Source organism: Peromyscus californicus, unplaced genomic scaffold (assembly GCF_007827085.1).
Source record: "Peromyscus californicus insignis strain IS unplaced genomic scaffold, ASM782708v3 Scaffold_1__1_contigs__length_55948999, whole genome shotgun sequence".
In the NCBI taxonomy this organism is placed as follows: domain Eukaryota; kingdom Metazoa; phylum Chordata; class Mammalia; order Rodentia; family Cricetidae; genus Peromyscus; species Peromyscus californicus.
The window spans coordinates 19,437,562-19,458,228 of record NW_026294492.1 but is presented as its reverse complement, the minus strand read 5'-3'; the positions used below and the strand labels follow the sequence as shown (position 1 = coordinate 19,458,228).

The 20,667-nt window shown below is 43.6% G+C and overlaps 1 protein-coding gene and 1 non-coding gene across 6 annotated transcripts in view; both read left to right on the top strand.

Moving 5' to 3' along the window:
• Positions 1-3,759: 3,759 nt before the first annotated feature.
• Positions 3,760-3,923, top strand: LOC128116105 (U1 spliceosomal RNA). The gene has a single exon (XR_008220367.1). It is a non-coding gene; the product is annotated as a U1 spliceosomal RNA (small nuclear RNA).
• A 7,490-nt stretch (positions 3,924-11,413) lies between these two features.
• The window catches only part of Asxl2 (ASXL transcriptional regulator 2), a 95,485-nt gene continuing 86,231 nt past the window's right edge, over positions 11,414-20,667 (top strand). For 4 of the 5 annotated variants that reach the window (XR_008220149.1, XM_052746044.1, XM_052746043.1 and 1 more), the window contains exon 1: positions 11,414-11,879. Coding sequence is in view for 3 of the 5 variants with exons in the window: in XM_052746044.1 (XP_052602004.1) it covers positions 11,544-11,879 (336 nt within the window). In the remaining 2 variants the exon portion in view is untranslated. The remainder of the gene's footprint in view (positions 11,880-20,667) is intronic. The other variant, XM_052746046.1, reaches the window with a different exon arrangement.

The following is a 20,667-nucleotide window of genomic DNA, read 5'->3' as shown; positions in this document are numbered from 1 at the left end:
GGGGGCCACTTCTGCCCAACTCTGGCTCTCACCTTAGCTCCTCCCACTCTCTTCCTCTCACTGGTTCTCAAGCTGCCCTGAGAGGCACAGACAGGTCTGGAAGCAGGCTAGGACACATGCAAATGAGTTCAGGATCACACTGGGAGCATAAAGCCCAGGTGGCTCTATAGCCAGAGATCAGTTTACAACCTGCCTCCTGGCGGTCTTCCTTTGGCTTCCCTCAAACCAGTAATCCATCAGAATCTAAAATACATAATTCAAGATACGGAATAAAACCTTTCTCATGTCTCCCAGAGCTTCCTGGCATCAGGGCTAACTTAAGCATCTGGAGAGGAGGCCCCTGACCCCAAAGGCAGAGTCTCAGCTGTGGCATTTTAAGGTACCATGGGAGAGATGAGAAAGCCCGTGAACAGAATGGCCAAACGCTGGCACATACTATCCGAGCAGCTGCATAGAGGCTTCCTGGTCCCTGTTTTAAATGTGTGGTGAAAAAGGCCAGGCAGGCTAGTGTGTGCCCTGCCCCCTGGGGCCACCAAATGAGTCTTGTTCGAAGTGGCACCAAGAGGAACACTGGTGAGCTGATGGCCTTCCTGCACCTCATGGCATGGGAGCATCAGACCAAAACCACCTACCTAGGCTTGGCCATGGGCTAACAGGGAACCTGAGAGAGCCATTACAGCATGGGGCGTCCACTCCTTCCTCTTGGACACTGAGCCACTTACTCAGTCCTGAGGGAGTTTTTGGGGTCCCACCTCTCCAGACCCCACCACTTAACTGCATTTTCAAGGGTACTCCTCTCACCCACACATTTTCAGTTGTGCCAACTTGCCCTGTGCCCCTAATGGGAAGAGATTTTCTAGCTAAGAAAGGAGCTTTATTTCACTTGCTCCCCATTTGCCTCATTCCATACCTGTCAGCAGGGCCTCTTCTCCTCCTCATGTACAGTGACACAGACGGGGCCCTGCGCTGGCTCTCTTCTCTCTTCTCTCTTCTCTTCTCCTCTCCTCTCCTCTTCTCCTCTCCTCTCCTCTTCCCTCCCCTCCCTCCCTCCCTCCCTCCCTCTCTCTCTCTCTCTCTCTCTCTCTCTCTCTCTCTCTCTAAGTTCCAGAGGACACCAGGATGCACAGCCTTGCCACCAGTTCCAGAACAATGAGGTCCCAACCCACAAGCTTTTCCTTCCTGGTTCCCTCTCCTAATTAACTACTCAGCTAATTGTTACAGGGCCACCATAGAGCTGGAGGATGAGAACCACCAGATATATCCAGGCAGTAAGGAACAGTAACAGTCAAACTGGATGCTAAACTAATAAAGGAAATAGGTGCCTTAAAATCTGTCTCAGATAAGGTGTACCTCAGGTAAAAATTAAAAGCATGTTCCAAATATCTCTCTCCCTTTATCTCCCTCTCTCTCTCACTAACACCAACCAATATCCAATACAGCAGAGTACTAAACATTGTAACATCATGGTCAACAGCTTAAGGTTTTAAATTTCCCATGGATACTTCTTAATATGTTTAAAAATTCTTCTGAGCTCCAGAGAATCCACCTGGACAGGTCAGCGAGCTCTGGAGCCAGCTTGAATCCACCTGGACAGCACCTCGCCAGACAATTCCAAAGCAGCAGAGGACAATCCATTACCCCCAGGACGGCTGGCTACTTCAGAAGCTCCCTTCCCTACCCCTCAAGAGTTAACCGATGCCCACCAAGTCAGGAAGCAGTTCTTGGGAGACACAGCACCCCTATTCCTGTTCACCCACCCTTTTTTATAACAAGCAAAGAGCCTGGAATGTTGGATTTCTTGGCTAAATGACCACACATGCAGTTCAGTAGCCAAGTAAGGGGCCTTACGTCCTACGTAATCTGTGTGCTGTGTGATCACGTCATTTGTGCACAGTGTGATCATGCGATCTATGTGCATGCATGGCTTAGCTCCGTAAGCCCATGTGCATGTGCAGGGGAATCCTTACGACACCGGTCACAGACTCCTCCTTCCCCTCTCTCTACATGTGTCTCCCACAGGCCTGAGCACCCCTTCTGTCTTCTTCCCCTAATAAACTATTAATAATGGGTTCTGTCATACCTCCTGACTTTTCTCGCATGGTAACAGTGCTGCTAACATTGCACTGCTACCACTTTAAAAACCAACAATCCCTGCTCCTTGTAAGTCACCACTCACCCATGCTCTTGTTAGTGACCCCAATACAAAACTCATTGGTTCATCAAATTGGACATTGGTTTCAAAATGAGGGGACTATTGAGGGGCTGGACCCCCATAGTCCCCGATACCTGATGCCACGAACAGATTTAAATGTTAGGTTGGGGGGGGGGGGGACTGATAAGTAAGGTTTGGAGCATATCCAGGGAGAGAGGTATCGCTTCACAGAGGGTTGCCCAGTTAGAGGCTCAACTCTTCGAGAGGTACAATTTTTGAAGACCTCTGGAGTATCAGCTACAGTCTTCACTGAAGGATGCTGTAGATCCCGGGGACACCAACCCCGCCCCCGTTTGGAACGGTGAGTAGCCATGAATCCCCCCCCCCCAAATTGTCAGAATGAGTCTGAAGAGAAACAGCTTCTGGGGGTTGGGGACTTAGCTCAGTGGTAGAGCGCTTGCCTAGCAAGCACAAGGCCCTGGGTTCGGTCCTCAGCTGGGAGGGGGGAACAGCCTCTGATAGAAGTTACAGAAGGTGTTTCAGTCAGCTCCAGTCAGTTTACAGGCTTAGATAAGGAAACAACAGACTATCTTAATCCCATAAGGCCTCCTAAAAAACGTAAGGAGAGATTTAGGGGACCCCTAAAAGCTGCCAACCTTATGAAATTGACTTACCTTCAGACTATGATAAGCGGCACAGATTCTAACCCCTCCCTTCTAGGGAGAAACCTGCTGTTACTTCATTCGGGGTCTTACAAAGAGATCATCACACTACAAGACCTCCTGAGAGTGTAAACTAGAGCTAATGAAGTTCACTATGTTCTCCATAGTAGCAGCAGTGTCCTGCTACAAACAGCCTGTTTTGCTAAAACTACTGGAATCTAAGGGCTAACTTGAGCTGTAAACCTTCAAAACTGCCCTGCAGCTTACTAGGAGCTCTGCTCCAGCAGCCCTCATTTAAATAATAATGCAGGCCTCACATGCCGGATAGTACCAGTTAAAATAATAATGGCAACTCCCAACTTGTCTATTGCTGTATTTAAAAAAAGTGTCTCTTTCTCTCTCTCTCTTCTTTTGGGTTGACTGTTAAGTTCTTGGTAATTTACAAAAATCTTGGCCAAGTACAAGAACTTCAGTCAACCCATTGCAAGAAAACAGGTCCTGGTGAGGGACGCCCTTAGACCTGTATGGATTCATCAACGTCTGCCGTCTTCTCTCTGAACCTAACTGTCTGCTCTCTGCATCTCAGCTCACTTCAGTCTGTCTCCACCCCTTCCCTCCCCTCTCCATTTCTGGAGGCTGTCTGGCTTGATACAGACTGGACCAACCGGCTGCAGCTGCTACAACAACAAAACATTTCTCCTCCGGTTTAGTTTTTTTTTTTTTTTTTTTTAACTATGCTTATCTCATTTCATGATACACCTTAAAGGATTTATTAAATTGTCATTTTCCTTATATACCATATTTTTAAATAAGAGCTCCTGTTTCTATATTAAAATAACCACCACAAGCTTCATATTTTTAAGGCTAACCGGACAGGTATAAAACCTAAGTTCTAAGTTTACAAAGACAACTAACTTATACATTGTTAAGAATAAGTTTACTTTTATACTTACCTGGCAGGGGAGATACCGTGATCACGAAGGTGGTTTTCCCAGGGCGAGGCTTATCCATTGCACTCCGGAAGTGCTGACCCCTGTGATTTCCCCAAATGCGGGAAACTCGACTGCATAATTTGTGGTAGTGGGGGACTGTGTTGGCGCTCTCCCCTGAGAATAAAAAAAAAAAAAAAAAAGAATAAGTTTACTTTAATTAAAGATAATTAAGAAATGAAACTTATTGATTGATTGGCCAACCTAAACTGTAAACTGTTAAGGATAAGCTGTACCAAAGCTATAAGCTAATAGAGATAATTATTAGGATACAAATTAAAACTTGATTATCTCATGAATGATCAAATTCTGTAATGTATACAAAATCATATTTATATATATGCTAAGTATGCTAAGTTTCATATAACCAATTCATTACTTAGGCCCCTAACATTTAAAATGTTTAAGCTTTGGACAAAACTGCCATATCCCTTATTGCCAGGGTTTTGTCCAAACTATGCTTTGAGATCATTTAGATTATATTTCCATTTACCAGGTTTAAAGATAATTTGCGGGGGCTGGAGAAATGGCTCAGAGGTTAAGAGCACCGACTGCTCTTCCAGAGGTCCTGAGTTCAATTCCCAGCAACCACATGGTGGCTCACAACCATCTGTAATGAGATCTGGTGCCCTCTTCTGGCCTGCAAGCATACATGCAGACAGAACACTGTATACATAATAAATAAATAATTAAAAAAAAAAAAAATAAAGATAATTTGCCTTACTATCCAATTTTAAGTAAAAGATAGCTCACCTAACAGATTTCAAAATGACCTTTTATTGTTCCTTTATTAAAAGAAATTCATGCCAGGCAGTGTTGGACCACGCCTTAATCCCAGCACTGGAGAAGCAGAGCCAGGCAGATCTCTGAGTTTGAGGCAAGCCTGGGCTACAGAGTAAGGGCTACAGAGTGAGTTCCAGGAAAGGCGCAAAGCTACACAGAGAAACCCTGTCTCGAAAAAACCAAAAAAAAAAAAAAAAAAAAAAAAAAAAAAAAAAAAAAAAAAAATTCACTTTACATTGGCTAGTCTCAATAATCAATCACCTATATCTCCTGATGAATTAAATACAAAAATGCTTTTAGATGTAAAGTTTTTATAAGGATATAAAGGATTAGATATAAAGAATGTTTAAGAACATTAAGAAATAATTTATATGTAGTGCAAGCCATTGGAATAGAAAAATATAAAAATATCTAGATATGTTATAAATGATACCTGAGTCTCAGTAAATGACCTATAGATACTGAGAATGTAAGCCTAAGTTAGATCTATGGATAACATTTTTATTGAGGTCTGAAATAGATATATGGGCTTTAAGAATGAACTTATGTATACCTTAATATAAGAGTCTACAGACCTCCCCAGAAGGGACACTGGGGCTAATAATAGGCCGTAGCTCCCCTGCTGTACAAAATATTAAGGTCCTCCGTGGAGGGTTTGATTCCTGACTTTACTGAAGAAATTAAGATCATTGTACAACTCTCTACTAAAACAATTCAGATTCATGCAGGGCAGTGTCTGAGGGAGCTGATGGTGTGGATTCTAGTGATATGGCTTTCTGCGTTTAGGAAATTAAATATTCCAAACCAACTAAACACTTAAAATACAGGGAAAGAAAATAATTGGCTTGCTAGACATAAGCACGGATGTTTCTTATATTTCAGGAAAAGATTGGTCAAGTATTTAAGACGATTATTACTCTTTCATCTCTTATAGGCCTAAGTCAACCTAGCAGTATTGCTAGCAGCTCAAAAATATTAAGATGGTCAGATAGATAAAATTATGGCATATTCTGCCCATACGTCATCCTCCATACCTAACAACACTATGGGAAAGAGACATACTGTAACAAATGGATGTACCATTAATCTCTGCTGTGACTAATATCAGCTCAAATGCTACAGATGGGTTTTAAACTTAAAGGAACTTGAGTAAACAAGCTCAAGGCATAATTGAGCCCATTATTCCAGAACTTATAAATGACAGACATGGCCGAGGTTATCAGGATTTGTCCTAGGGGCCACTATGGCCCTCACTGCTGGCCACATGTCAGGAAAATCCATTGTTCCTTTCCGGATCAAACAATGGCCTTTGAATACTGAGAGAATTGTAACTGCGACCTGTCTGGTGGAGGAGAAACTTAAAAATAGGGCATATAAAGCCTCCCACCAGTCCTTCAGTCACCCCAATATTTGTTGTTTAAAGAAAATCAGGCTTATAAACCGTTACAGGATCTTAAGAAATTAAATAAAATTTATTAAAGCCAAGGGGATTCTCACAGCCTGGCTTGCCATCTCCCATTACCATCCCTAGGAATCAAAATAACAATGGTTATAAATTTACAAGATCGCTTCTTTGCCATACTTCCTCAACCTAAAGATTGTCAGCATTTCCCTTTTAGCTTGCCTACTCACCCTGCCATGATGGAGGCCAAAGCTGACATACAGAGCAGGAAATGCAAATTCTGTTTATCCAGGACTCATTTATTGAGCAGAGTTCCTCATTATATATATACAGATTAACTATCAGAACCAACTGTCAATTATAGCTTCCTCACAGTCCCCCAAACTAATAATAATATATATGTAGTATATATGTGTATATACATATATATTACAATACATTTATTGCACAGATGATATTATATTTATATCAAACTATGAAACTTATGAGTCTATAGATTGGCAGCTGGCTCTACAGGATATACTGGCACCTTTTCATATGTCTGTCCAACAATTATAAATTCTCTCCCTATGGAAGCTCACCCATGAGGCTTATGTCCTTATGATTTATGGTTATGAAATAAGAAGTAATACATCATTTATTTCACTGCTTTTCAATTTTAGGAATGCCTAGAGCTCATTTATAGACAACAGCCTTACATATACTTCAAGAGCTCTTAAGAATTGGTGCTTAATTTTTCACATCTCCCACTACAGGCATTCCTTATTACCCCCAGGCCAAGACATAAAGTCACACTTAAGCCTCTACGCTCTTCTCACTGGTATCTGAAAAGGTCCTGATGTTTTCATACTGTCAGGAAGAGGATATGCTTACATGTCTTCACAGGATATTGACCCGTCTTCATGAATTCTGGATCGCCTGTTCATACTATACACTAGGCCGCTGCAGGACAAAGGCACTCTAAAGCTGCCAGTCTGAATACAGGCTGTTATTTACCTCTAGATTCTTAAATATTGAGCTTTGAATATGAATAAATAGATACAATTCCAGATCCTTTTGATGAACTGTTCATCAATGGTATAAAACTTATAGAAATATGATTAGAAATAATTCTGTTCTAAATGTATTTTATTAATTTTTGTCAAAAGATAAATGAGACTTAAGATTAATTATCAGCTGGTTGTAGATTCTTCCCGGACCCTGGGAGGGTACTATCGAGGGGCTGGACCACCATAGTTCTGGATACTTTGGTCTGTTGTGGGCTCTCTTACTGAGGTGAGTAGATGAGTGAGTGTGTTGTGTCTCTTGTGTTTCCCCAGGAAATGTCTGTGACATAATGCCATTGCTATTGTTCCATGTAGGGTCAGAGGCATGGACTCTGAGCAGAACCAATGTAGAGCCTATTCCCAGTCATGAACTGACTTTAGGCAAGCATTGGCAAATTGGTCAAGACTGGTTAGGACATAAAGCTCTTAGGAGTTCCCCTGGTTTGGCTTGAGTTGGGCCTTCTTGAGTTGACTAGAGACAGGCTTTGTACTGAGGTGGCATGTACCAGGAATCTTATGTATAGTGCTGTGAGTTATTAAAGGGATTGGTGAAAATATATGTACATATCAATTGCTAGAATCCTGTGATCAGTAGCTGACGGTCTCTCAAACTTACAAACACCTTTTTTTTTAAATTTCTAATTAATTTAGCCTTTTTGAACTGAGAGGTAAGCATGTAAGCTTAGTGGGTGAGCACTTGCCTACATGTTGAAGTCCTGGATTTGTTCCCTTGCTCTGGGATGGTCTGTATGTCAAATGCTCTGATTGGTCAATAAACAAAACATTGATTGGCCAGTGGCCAGGCAGGAAGTATAGGCGGGACTAACAGGGAGGAGAACTGAGAGAACAGGAAGGTGGGAGGAGACACTGCCAGCTGCCACCATGACAAGCAGCATGTGAAGATGCCAGTAAGCCACGAGCCACGTGGCAAGGTATAGATTTATAGAAATGGATTAATTTAAGATGTAAGAACAGTTAGCAGAAGCCTGCCACGGCCATACAGTTTGTAAGCAATATAAGTCTCTGTGTTTACTTGGTTGGGTCTGAGCGGCTGTGGGACTGGCGGGTGAGAGAGATTTGTCCTGACTGTGGGCTGGGCAGGAAAACTCTAGCTACATTCCCTAGTATAAATAAGTAAAGATAAATTTAAAATTCCAGGAAAGGTATCAATCTATTACTCAAAAAATCCACATGTAGGTTGGGTGTGGTGATGCATCCCTTTAACTCCAACACTCAGGAGGCAGAGAGAGGCAGGTGATCTCTGTGAGTTCCAGGCCAGTCTTAGTCACCTAACCAAGTTCCATGACAGCCAGGGCTACAAAGAGAGATACCCTGTTTCAAAAAGCCACAAAGGAATCCACATTTATCACACACACACACACTTTTTATTGTTGGTTCTTTTTTGAAGCAGGGTTTCATACAGTCACAGCTGACCTGGACCTTGCTCCACAGCAGACCTCATGGGTTTAATGCCTCAGTGTTAGGAAGACAAGGTGACAAAGTCACCATTTTTGAGACAGGAAATATTGCCAATAATAGAAAGAGGTTGTATGAACTGCTGGAACCCATCTAGTGATCTCTTACATGCTAGACAATAGGTCATCTCTAGAGTTGTGCCTTTAGGTGAAGGCCTGGAACCCCAGGTAACTGAGAGGCTAAGCAATGAGGATAGCAAGTTCAAAGGCTGCCAAAGCTACAGAAGGAATTCAAGAATAATTGGATACTGGCAAAAAACCGACATACAGACCAATGGAATCGAATTGGAGACCCTGACATTAATCCACGCACATATGAACACCTGATTTTTGACAAGGAAGCCAAAACTATACAATGGAAAAAAGAAAGTATCTTCAACAAACGGTGCTGACATAACTGGATGTCAACATGTAAAAGATTACAAAGAGATCCATATCTGTCACCATGCACAAAACTCAAGTCCAAGTGGATCAAAGACTTCAACATAAATCCAGTTACACTGAACTTGATAGAAGAGAAAGTAGGAAATACTCTTGAATGCATTGGCACAGGAGGCTACTTCCTAAATATAACACCAGTAGCACAGACACTGAGAACAACAATTAATAAATGAGACCTCTTGAAACTGAGAAGCTTTTGTAGGGCAAAAGACACTGTCAATAAGACAAAAAGACAGTCTACAGAATGGGAAAAGATCTTCACCAACCCCACATCTGACAGAGGGCTGATCTCCAAAGTATATAAAGAACTCAAGAAACTAGACATCAAAATACTGAACAATCCAATTAAAAAATGGGCTACAGAGCTAAACAGAATTCTCAAAAGAAGAATCTCAAATGGCTGAAAGACATTTAAAGAAATGCTCAACATCCTTAGTCATCAGAGAAATGCAAATCAAAACGACTCTGAGATACCACCTTACTCCTGTCAGAATGGCTATGATCAAAAACACGAATGACATTCTATGTTGGAGAAGATGCAGAGCAAGGGGAACGCTCCTCCACTGTTGGTGGGAGTGCAAACTTGTACAACCACTGTGGAAATCAGTATGGCGGTTTCTCAGAAAATTGGGAATCGATCTACCTCAAGACCCAGCTATAGCACTCTTGGGCACATACCCAAGGAATGCTGATTCATACCACAAAGATACATGCTCAACTATGTTCACAAAAGCATTATTCGTAATAGCCAGATCCTGGAAACCACCTAGATGCCTGTCAACTGAAGAATGGATTAAGAAAATGTGGTACATATACACAATGGAGTTCTACTCAGCAGAGAAAAACAATGACAGCATGAAATTAAATTTGCAGGCAAATGGATGGAACTAGAAAATATCATCCTGAGTGAGGTAACCCAGACCCAGAAGGACAAGCATGGTATGGACTCACTCATAAGTGGATTCTAGATAGAAAGCAAAGAACAATCAGACTGCAACCCACAGAACCAGGGAAGCTACATAGCAGGGGGGACCCTAGGATGACAGTGGCTTATAATAAGTTTTGGTTTTACTCAATCACTGGGCAAGCCTCAGTGAAACATTTCACTATTAGGATAAGAATTTGTACTGTATCAAGCTGATAATAGAAAGAAAAAAAAAGAACAACTGGATAATTTAGGAGACTGTCTCAAAAACAACAAAATGGTTGGGAGTACAGCTGAGTGGTACAAAGCTTGTGCCAAGGTGCAGGTTTAATATCCAGTATCCAGGAGAGGCAGGGATTTTGAGGTTTATTCCTAGCCCCCTATACATTCATTCTGTATTGTTTACAACAAATACTGTCAGCCGGTGGTGGCACACATCTTTAATCACAGCACTTGGGAAGCAGAGGCAGGCAGATCTCTGTCAGTTCGAGGCTAGCCTGGTCTGCAGAGTGAGTTCCAGGACACCCAAAGTCACAAGAAACCACCTCAAAAAAGAAGCCAAACCAAAAATCAAAAACCAAAATCAGTCAACTAACCAACCAACCAAAACCTTGAGGTAAATGCTATTTTCTGGATTTTTCAAGAGGGTATTACTGACATTATGAATAATGAATAGTCCTTGACCAGACATAGCTGAATCGTTCAACAAATATTTATCGGATGCCTGATACATACAGGCACCGTGCCATGCTGAATTCAGTGAGGTAAATGACATTTCTTTGATGAGACTAATCACATGTAAAAATGTAACTGTGGTTTCTAGTGGCCTGAAAAAGTCACCCAAGTTTGAGAGGCAAGTCTTGTGAGCTAACAATCTGGTTTTTGGTTTCTCCACATCCTACACGCGAGAGTTTGGTACATCAATCTAACCTATCTCATCTATTGAGATTAATTATAGACGAGAACTGCTTGCTGTACATCTTTAAAAAGACAAGCTTTGTAAAAACGAACTCAAGGGCACAGTGGTGCATGCCTGTAATTACCAATAATGGGAAAACAGGATCTGGAGTTTAAGATCGGCCTTCCCTCCATGAGCCTGTACCACAATAAAATACAACACGAGCCAGGCGGATCTCTGTGAGTTCGAGGCCAGCCTGGGCTAGCAAGTGAGTCCCAGGAAAGGCGCAAAGCTACACAGAGAAACCCTGTCTCGAAAAAAAAAAAAAAAAAAAAAAAAAAAATACAACACGAAGTTTATCGGAACGGTACTTGGCAAGATCCCTTAGGCGAGCGTCGGGCTCTTTAAGTCTCCAGAGTTCCCCCTGGCATACACGCGGTCAGCAGCCGCTCAATCAGCCTTACCCTGGAAGGAGCCAATTCCGTTTCTGCCGGCAGATCTTCGCGGTGGGTGTGACCGCCCCAACATCCGACCCCCCCGACAGACTCTGGAGGGCCCGCCCTCCGTCTCGCGCATGCGCCGGAGGCGGGCCCGAGACAGGAAGTTCAGGGGCGTGGCGAAGCCGCTCCAGACAGCCGGCTCTGACGCTGAGGCGGGGAAGTTGGGAGGGGGGAACGGGGGACGGGGGACGGGAACGCGCGCGCGGAAGTGCGCGCTCGTCCGCGCAGCCCGGCTGCGTACAGTAGTGACGGCCGCGCGGGAGCGATCACATGACCTCAGCGGCTGCCTGTACAGTAAGACCCCAATATGGCAGCGGCGTTAGCAGTGGCAACAGCAGCAGGACCGGCCGCCCCGTAGACCCCCCTCCACCCCGCCACCGCGCGCCTCCGTGGCGTGGCCGCGTCTCCGCTGAGCTGCTTCTCCGGTCCGACTTCCCCTTTTCTCCCACCTTTCCCCGCCCCGCGGGAAAAGCCGTGCAGGGCGCAGCAGGCAAGGGAAGGCAGCCGGAGCCGGGGCACGGAAGCCTCCCAGTCAGTTCCGGACCCGACATGAGGGAAAAGGGCCGTAGGAAGAAGGGCAGGACCTGGGCGGAGGCCGCCAAGACGGTAAGGAGGGGGGCGCGGAGGGGAAGGCCGGCAGGAGTCGGTTTCCTCGCCGGCTGCCGGTCTCCGGGGAAGGGAGGTCACTTGGCCCCGCGACCGGGCTGAGGGGCTCGAAAGCGCGCGCAGAGGGCGGCGGTTAGGGTCGCGTTGGCGAGCCCCGAGGAGAGCGGGGCGCCGGCGCGAGGGGGTTGGTGGCGCGGCCGGCTGCCGGTTCTCCCGGGGGCTGCGACCGGACCCCTCGGTGTTCCCAGGTTGCCCTGTCGGGGGTCATGTCGCCGTCGCCCCCGCACTGCTAGCCCTTGTCTCGGCACCGTGTGTTGTGCTTGCCCAGTAACCGGTTCTTCTCCCTTGTGCGCCTTGGAGAGCCCCGATTGGATGCAGACAGGAGGCGGCTTGTGCGTGCATCCAGCCCCGGAAAGGAGAGGGGAGCGCTGGAGCTCGGCGGCGTTCCCCGGCCGAGGCGGTGGTGCCACCAGACCCGGGGGCCCTGCTTATCTGGCTCTGGGAGCCAAGGGCAGGTCACGAGGCTTTTGTGTTTGCCGTCCGAGCTGAAAGTGCAGGAGGTGTTTAGAAACGAAGTAACAGGTGGGACTTGGAGAATTTTTTTTTTTCTGTTTCCGTAGAGACCTACTCTGAATAAGGCAGCAATGCATGGTGGGACGTGTAGTTTACCGGGCCTCCACTTTTCTTTAGCCAAAGTGAAGGTGGACCGACGAAATTGTGTTTAGTGGGCACACACCCCCCCCCCCCCCGCCCCCGCCCCCAATTTTGTTATACGGAATTTAGAAGTCATTTCAGAATGAGTGTTAGTGAGGTCTTGTTTTGAAAAAAAAAAAGTTTCAAAACGTGTATTTACGAAGAAACGTTACTTTAAGGAGAAATTGAAATTCCATCATTGCAAGTGTAACAGAAAAATAACAGGACATTAAACAGAAAAATAACAGGACATTAAACATTAGTAGCATTTCAACCTGTTTTATAGATGGACAACATGTTGGGTAAGTGAACCCTTACAGGTTATAAGGTGTATTTTCTCCTTTAAAAAGTGTGTGTGTGTGTGTGTGTGTCTGTCTGTCTGTCTGTCTTAGGGGCGGGGCGTGTGCAGATGGCCATGGAGCACATGCAGAAGTGAGAGCTGATGCAGGTTCTCAGTCTTGCTGGCCAGCACTTTTACTCACTGAGTAACTTTGCTGGTCTTGGTTTATTTATTAATTTATTTTCTGGTTTTTAGAGACAGGGTTTCTCTGTCTAGTCCCTGCAGACCTTGAACCCACTGTATAACACTGTAGATCACTGTAGATAACTGTTTCCTTTAGAAGATGGACCAGGCTGGCCTCAAACTCAGAGATTCCTCCTGAGTCTGCCTCCCAAGTGCTGGGATTGCACCACACTGCCCGGATCCTGGTTTCTGCTTTTAAATGAGACTTTCAGAATTCAAAAGTAATGTTCATCATGGAGAAAATTGGAAAGTATGAAGAAGAAAAAACACTCCGTTCACTCCTTTACTACTGCCTAGTCTTGTTTCCCCAAATCTGAGTTATAGTGTTTATTCAATCTGCATTTTTTTTGTTGAATGTTTCCCCATATACATTTATTAACTTATTTTTTGGGGTAGAATCTCACGTAAATGATTGTCTCAAGTTCGCAGCAGTCCTCTTGCCTTTGCTCCTTGAGTGCTGGGATTATAGGCAGGCACCACCTTGCCCACTTTTATGGGATGCTCAGGATAGAACCCTGGGCATCATGCATACTAGGCAGATGCTCTTCCAGCCCACTTAGAATTTGTCTTTGTGACAGTATTGGTAGTTTCCCCTAACAAACATCTCTAGAAATAATATTTTGGTGGTGAGGAGTTTCTCTTCCACAGAAGTTTTACTTTCTACTTTAGGGGCACCTCATTGACTGCTTCCTGTTAATAAAAGAGAAGATGCTATTTAGTTAAAAGTATGCAAATCCCAAAATTAATTAGGTGAATTAATTTTACTTACTTATTAGGCTTTAGTTTTTTGAGACCAGGTTTCACTTTGTAGCCCAGGCAGGCCTTAGCATTGGAAGCAGTAAGATTTCATTAATCTCAGCAATCTTTATATCTTTTTGTTAACTTTTTTTGTTTGGTTGGTTGGTTGGTTTTTGAGATGGACTCTTTGTAGCTCCGCCTAATTAAGAGCCCATTGTATAGTCCAGGCTGGCCTTAAACTTGAGGTGATCTCTTACCTCAGCCTCCCCAGGGCTGGGATTATAAGCACATACTACCACGTCTGATTCAGTCTGTACAGTACCTTGTGAATTATGATCTTTTTGGATTAAATAGTTTAATGATTGGGAAATTGTGACAACTAGGAAGAATAATTTTGCATCTGTTTCATTTTCTGAAATAATAACTTAGAACATTTACTTATTTTGTGCCCCAGATATCTATGTGAAAAATGGTGTTTAAAAGACAGAGAGTAGGCTGGGGAAATGGCTCAGTGTTTAAGAGCACTTGTACACGAATGCACCTTTACAAAATATCTCCTCCCCATTTAAAAAAATGCATTTATTTTACTTTTCTGCTGCCTTTTTGGGGGAGGGATGTCTGTGTATATCTAGATGTGCATGTGGAGGCCAGAGGATGCTATCCAGTGCTTTTCTCAGTTCCTGTCCACTTTTTTTACTGAGACACGGTCTCCCACTAAACCGGAAGCTTGCCAGTTGGTCTGCATGTGTATCTGGCCAGCTTGCCCAGGCCTCCCCCATCTCTACTTTCCAAGTACTAGTATTATTTATATGGGGCCAACATGCACACCTGAATTTAAAATTTTGTAAATTTATTTCATGTGTATGTATATTCTGTCTGCATGTCTGTGCACCACATGCACACCTGGGGTCAGAAGAGGGTGTCTGGTCCCCTGGAACTGCAGTTACAGATGGTTGTGTTTTGTTCCGGGTTACTGAATATACTAAATTTAAAAACTTTTTAAATATGACTTAAAGAGTACTAATTACACCCTTTAAATCAAATATAGAAGCCCCCATGGTGCCTCATGTCTACAACCCAAGCTCTCAGCAGGATCAGAAATTCAAGGCCAGGTTCAGCTATGTAAAGTTTGAGGATAGCCTGGGCTACATGAAACGCCCTCACAAATAAAAGAAAAAAACAATGCTATAAAATTTATATAAACTCATTTTTAAAAAAAACAGAATTAAGTAATTTCAGATGAGTCTAGTCTACTGAAAAGTGTGCATATTAAAATACTAGAGATGCTCAGTTTGGAGCTGGAGAGATGACTCAGTGTAAGAGCACTTGTTTCTCTTGCAGAGGACCGAGGTTCAGTTCCCAGCACCCACATGGTGGCTCACAACCATCTATATAACTCCAGTTCTAGGGGGCCCAGTGCTTTCTGCTGACCCTGGACACCAGGCACACATCCATGCCGGCAAAACACTCATACATATAAAATAAATATTTTAAAAAATGCTACTAAAGTTAGCTAAGATTGACATTTTGCTAAACATACAAGCAGGTGGAAGGTGTATATTACATAAAGTTCTATAATTTGCTTTATGAATGTCATGGATATCTTCTCATGGCAATAACTAAATTGCTGCCACCTTCCAAATTGCTGCCATCTTCCTTGTTTTTGAGACAAAGTCTCATGGTGGCAGGGTTGGAAAGAGTGTGCAAGTGCTAGCAAGCCAGTGCGCAGACACAGAGACAAACTGGGACAACGGAGTGCATGTGCCCTATACCCAAGGACCTACTTTATTGTTGTTTTGTTTTTTCAAGACCGAGTTTCTCTGTAGGTCTAGCTGTCCTGGAATGTGCTCTGTATACCAGGCTGGCCTTGAAGGCGTGAGCCACCAATGCCTGGCTAAGATGTATCTATCATCTACCCACCCACCCACCCTATCTATCTGAGACAGGGTCTCTCTACTTACCACTGGCTGTCCTGGAACTTGCTCTGTAGACCAGACTGGCCTTGAACTTGAACTCAGAGATCTGTCTTTCTCTGCCTTCTAGTGCTGGGATTAAAGGCATGTGCCACCACTCCCGGCTTACACAGACTTCTTAAAACTAGACTCGACCTTGCCGGATGATGGGAGGCAGAGGCAGGTGGATCTCTGTGAGCTGGAGGCCAGCCTGGTCTACAGAGAGAGTTCCAGGACAGCCAAGGCTACATAGAGAAACTCTGTAACCAGGCCCTACCTCTTTAACATTTCTGCTGCGTAATAAATCTGTCAGATTGCAGATCCATCAATGAATTTGCCCTTTGATGAAACCATGCCTTCATGATCCATTCACTACCCTGAATCCCCCCACCTAAATACTGACTCATTAGGAACCAAGTCTTCAACAACACTTGAGCCTTTTGGGGATACACTTATGTCAGAATTATAATGATATCTGTGTTGTCGTGTGCTAAAAATATTCCATAGCCTTTGAGCACCTAAAATGGCCACTGTGATTACGAACTGCATTTAACATTTTATTTAATCTTAATTACTGCTAAAAATCGATATGTGGGCTAGGCGGTGGTGGTTCACGCCTTTAATCCCAGCACTTGGGAGGCAGAGGCAGGCAGATCTCTGTGAGTTCGAGGCCAGCCTGGGCTACAGAGTGAGTTCCAGGACAGGCTCCAAAGCTACACAGAGAAACCCTGTCTCGAAAACAAAACAAACAAACAAACAAAAATCGGTATATGCCTATTATTGGATAATACAGAATTAAAGTAATTTCCCATGTTTATTGACTATTATTATATTCTTTTTTTTTTTTTTTAAATAGGGTTTCTCTGTGTTTCTTTGGTGCCTGTCCTGGAACTCTGTAGACCAGGCTGGCCTTGAATTCACAGAGCCTGCCTCTGCCTCCTAAGTCCTGTGATTAAAGGCGTGCACCACCACCACCACCACCACCACCACCACCACCACCCAGCTGACTATTGTTATATTCAATCCCCAGTACTGGGGATTGAATTTAGGGCCTTGTGTTTGCTAGTCAGGTGCTACATTCATGTACATCCATAGTGTCATGCCTCTGACTCTCATTTTAAGTTTTGAGACAGTCTCACTAAGTTGTCCAGGCTGGACTTGAACTTACTGTGTAGCCCAGGCTGGTCCTGCATCAGTTTCCTGAGTAGCTGAGAGTGTAGATGTATTTCACCTTACAAAAATACAATATTTGGCCGGGCGGTGGTGGCGCACGCCTTTAATCCCAGTACTCGGGAGGCAGAGCCAGGCGGATCTCTGTGAGTTCGAGGCCAGCCTGGTCTACAGCGCGAGATCCAGGAAAGGCGCAAAGCTACACAGAGAAACCCTGTCTCGAAAAACCCAAAAAAAAAAAAATACAATATTTGTATTTTCTGTCAGTAAACTTTGCTATTCAGATCTTATCTTTTGTCTTTTTCTATGTTATTCCTGATCTTTAAAATGTTAGTTTTTATTTATATGTATGTGTTTGTCTCTCTGTGTGTATGCCATGTGTGTGCAGGTACCTGCAGAGTCTAGAAGAGGGTGTTAGATATCCCAAAGTTGGAGGAGCAGTGAGCTTCCTAGCCCAAACTTGGGTCCTGGAAGAACAAAATATTCTTTGTTTGTTTGTTTGTTTTTATTATTATTATTATTATTTATGTTTTTCTGTCATCAGCTTGATACAGTACAAATTCTTATCCTAACAGTGAAATGTTTCACTGAAGCTTGCCCAGTGATTCAGTAAAAACTTATTATAAGCCACTGTCATCCTAGGGTTCCCCCTGCTATGTAGCTTCCCTGGTTCTGTGGGTTGCAGCCTGATTGTTCTTTGCTTTCTATCTAGAATCCACTAATGAGTGAGTCCATACCATGCTTGTCCTTCTGGGTCTGGGTTACCTCACTCAGGATGATATTTTCTAGTTCCATCCATTTGCCTGCAAATTTAATTTCATGCTGTCATTGTTTTTCTCTGCTGAGTAGAACTCCATTGTGTGTATGTACCACATTTTCTTAATCCATTCTTCAGTTGATGGGCATCTAGGTTGTTTCCAGGTTCTGGCTATTGTGAATAATGCTTCTATGAACATAGTCGAGCATGTATCTTTGTGGTAGGATTGAGCATTCCTTGGGTATATGCCCAAGAGTGGTATAGCTGGGTCTTGAGGTAGATCGATTCCCAATTTTCTGAGAAACCGCCATACTGATTTCCACAGTGGTTGTACAAGTTTGCACTCCCACCAGCAGTGGAGGAGTGTTCCCTTTGCTCCGCATCCCCTCCAACATAGACTGTCATTTGTGTTTTTGATCATAGCCATTCTGACAGGAGTAAGGTGGTATCTCAGAGTCGTTTTGATTTGCATTTCTCTGATGACTAAGGATGTTGAGCATTTTCTTAAGTGTCTTTCAGCCATTTGAGATTCTTCTTTTGAGAATTCTCTGTTTAGCTCTATAGCCCATTTTTAAATTGAATTGTTCAGTATTTTGATGTCTAGTTTCTTGAGTTCTTTATATACTTTGGAGATCAGTCCTCTGTCAGATGTGGGGTTGGTGAAGATCTTTTCCCATTCTGTAGGCTGTAGTTTTGTCTTATTGACAGTGTCTTTTGCCCTACAAAAGCTTCTCAGTTTCAAGAGGTCTCATTTATTAATTGTTGTTCTCAGTGTCTGTGCTACTGGTGTTATATTTAGGAAGTGGCCTCCTGTCCCAGTGCGTTCAAGAGTACTTCCTACTTTCTCTTCTATCAAGTTCGGTGTAACTGGATTTATGTTGAGGTCTTTGATCCACTTGGACTTGAGTTTTGTGCATGGTGACAGATATGGATCTCTTTGTAATCTTTTACATGTTGACATCCAGTTATGTCAGCACCATTTGTTGAAGATACTTTCTTTTTTCCATTGTATAGTTTTGGCTTCCTCGTCAAAAATCCGGTGTGCGTGGATTAATGTCAGGGTCTTCAATTCGATTCCATTGGTCCGTATAGAACAAAATATTCTTAACCACTGTGCTCTCTCTCCAGTTCCTATATCCTGGTCTGTCTGTCTATCTTTTTAAAGACATCTACCTCCCTACCTCCCTAGTGTTGGGATTTCCTTCATGTCAATTTCTGAGTGTTTTCTATATAAAGGTAATTTGCTATTCTACAGATCTGTTTTCCTGATTTGTCTTTTGAATGGATTCGTGGAGATTTTTCTGTGTTTGGTGTGTGTATGAAATGAAAGTCAGATGACATCTGCCCTTCATTTGGGGTGTGTGCACAGAGGACAGCTTTTGTGAGTTGGTTTTCTCCTCCTGAGGGTTCCATGGGTTTTGTAGATCAGACTGAGGTTGTCAGGCTTATTTGGCAAAGGCACTTAGCTACACTGACCCATCTTATTGGCCCTTGTCCTGGGCATGTACTCAAGTGTGCACCCTCATACATATGTATTTCAAGATTTACTTTTATTTGTGTGTGTCCATATGGGTGTATATCATGTGTGTGCAGGTGCCCACAGAGGACCTCTTGGAACTGGAGTTAGAGGTGGTTGTGAACCATTTGACATAGGTGTTGGGAACTGAACTTCGGTTCCTCTGCATGAGCAGGAAGTGCTCTTAACTGCTGAGCCATCTCTCTAGCCCCTGCACATATATATTTAATGTTAATGCAATTAAGTTGATCAGTCTTTACCTTTTCTTCTTTCTAGGTTTTGGGAATCTTTTTTTTTTTTTTTTTTTTTTAAAGATTTATTTATTATTATGTATACAGTGTTCTGCCTGCTTGAATGCCTGCCGGCCAGAAGAGGGCACCCAGATCTCATTACAGATGGTTGTGAGCCACCATGTGGTTGCTGGGAATTGAACTCAGGACCTCTGGAAGAGCAGCCAGTGCTCTTAACCGCTGAGCCATCTCTCCAGCCCCGGTTTTGGGAATCTTATGAAATATTTTCCAAACCATTAAGAGATTATAAATTGTAGGCTGGCGATGTAGCTCAGTCCGAAGAGTGCTTGCCTGACAAGAATGAATTGGTTCTATCCCCAGCACTGCATAGTTTCATGGCATAAACTGAGTTGTTGGTATAATCTTGTATGGGCTTAAGAGGTGGAGATAGGAGAATCGAGGGTTCAGAGTTATTCTCTGCTTCATAATGAATTTGAGGCATCTGGGCTTGAGACCCTTGGGAGAGGGTTTTTGGGGAGGGGGAAGGAGTGAGAAATGGAGGTATTAAGTGATTTTATTCATTTAGATTTTGAGACAGGATCTCATGTAGTTTAGGCTGCCTCAAACTGGTTATGTGTTTGAGGATGACCTTGAACTCCTTATCCTCCTGAGTGCTGGGATTTCAGGTGGGCGCCACCATGACAGGTTTATGTGGTACCTGGACTCATGCAGTGCTAGGAATGAAATCCAGGGCTTCCTGTACGCCAGGCAGGCAGTGTGCCAGCCGAGCCACATCCTCAGGCCTCCATCTGGAGTCTAACTCACTGATGTTTGAATTATTCAGTAGCTGGTTTATTGATACTCAATTTCAAATAACACTGTTCCTGTGGACGGTGTTAGAACTTTCTGCTCCCTTTCTTCCTTCTTTGTTTTTTGTTTGGTTTTGAGATAGGGTCTTATGTGTAACCCAGGTGGGCCTCGCATTTGCCATGCATCCCAGATTGGTCTCCAAACCAACAGTCAGTATGAGCCACCAGCTTGACTCCAGTGAAATACATTAACATGCTATGAAGTTTTCCCTACTGTGTATTTTGTATCCTTATGTAAAACGCAATGGGTAAAATAGAGAAATAATTTTTATCCTAGAAGGTGTGGGTTAACACCAGAGAGGCTGAGGCCGATTTGCCAGGAGCTTGGAGTCAACGTGGG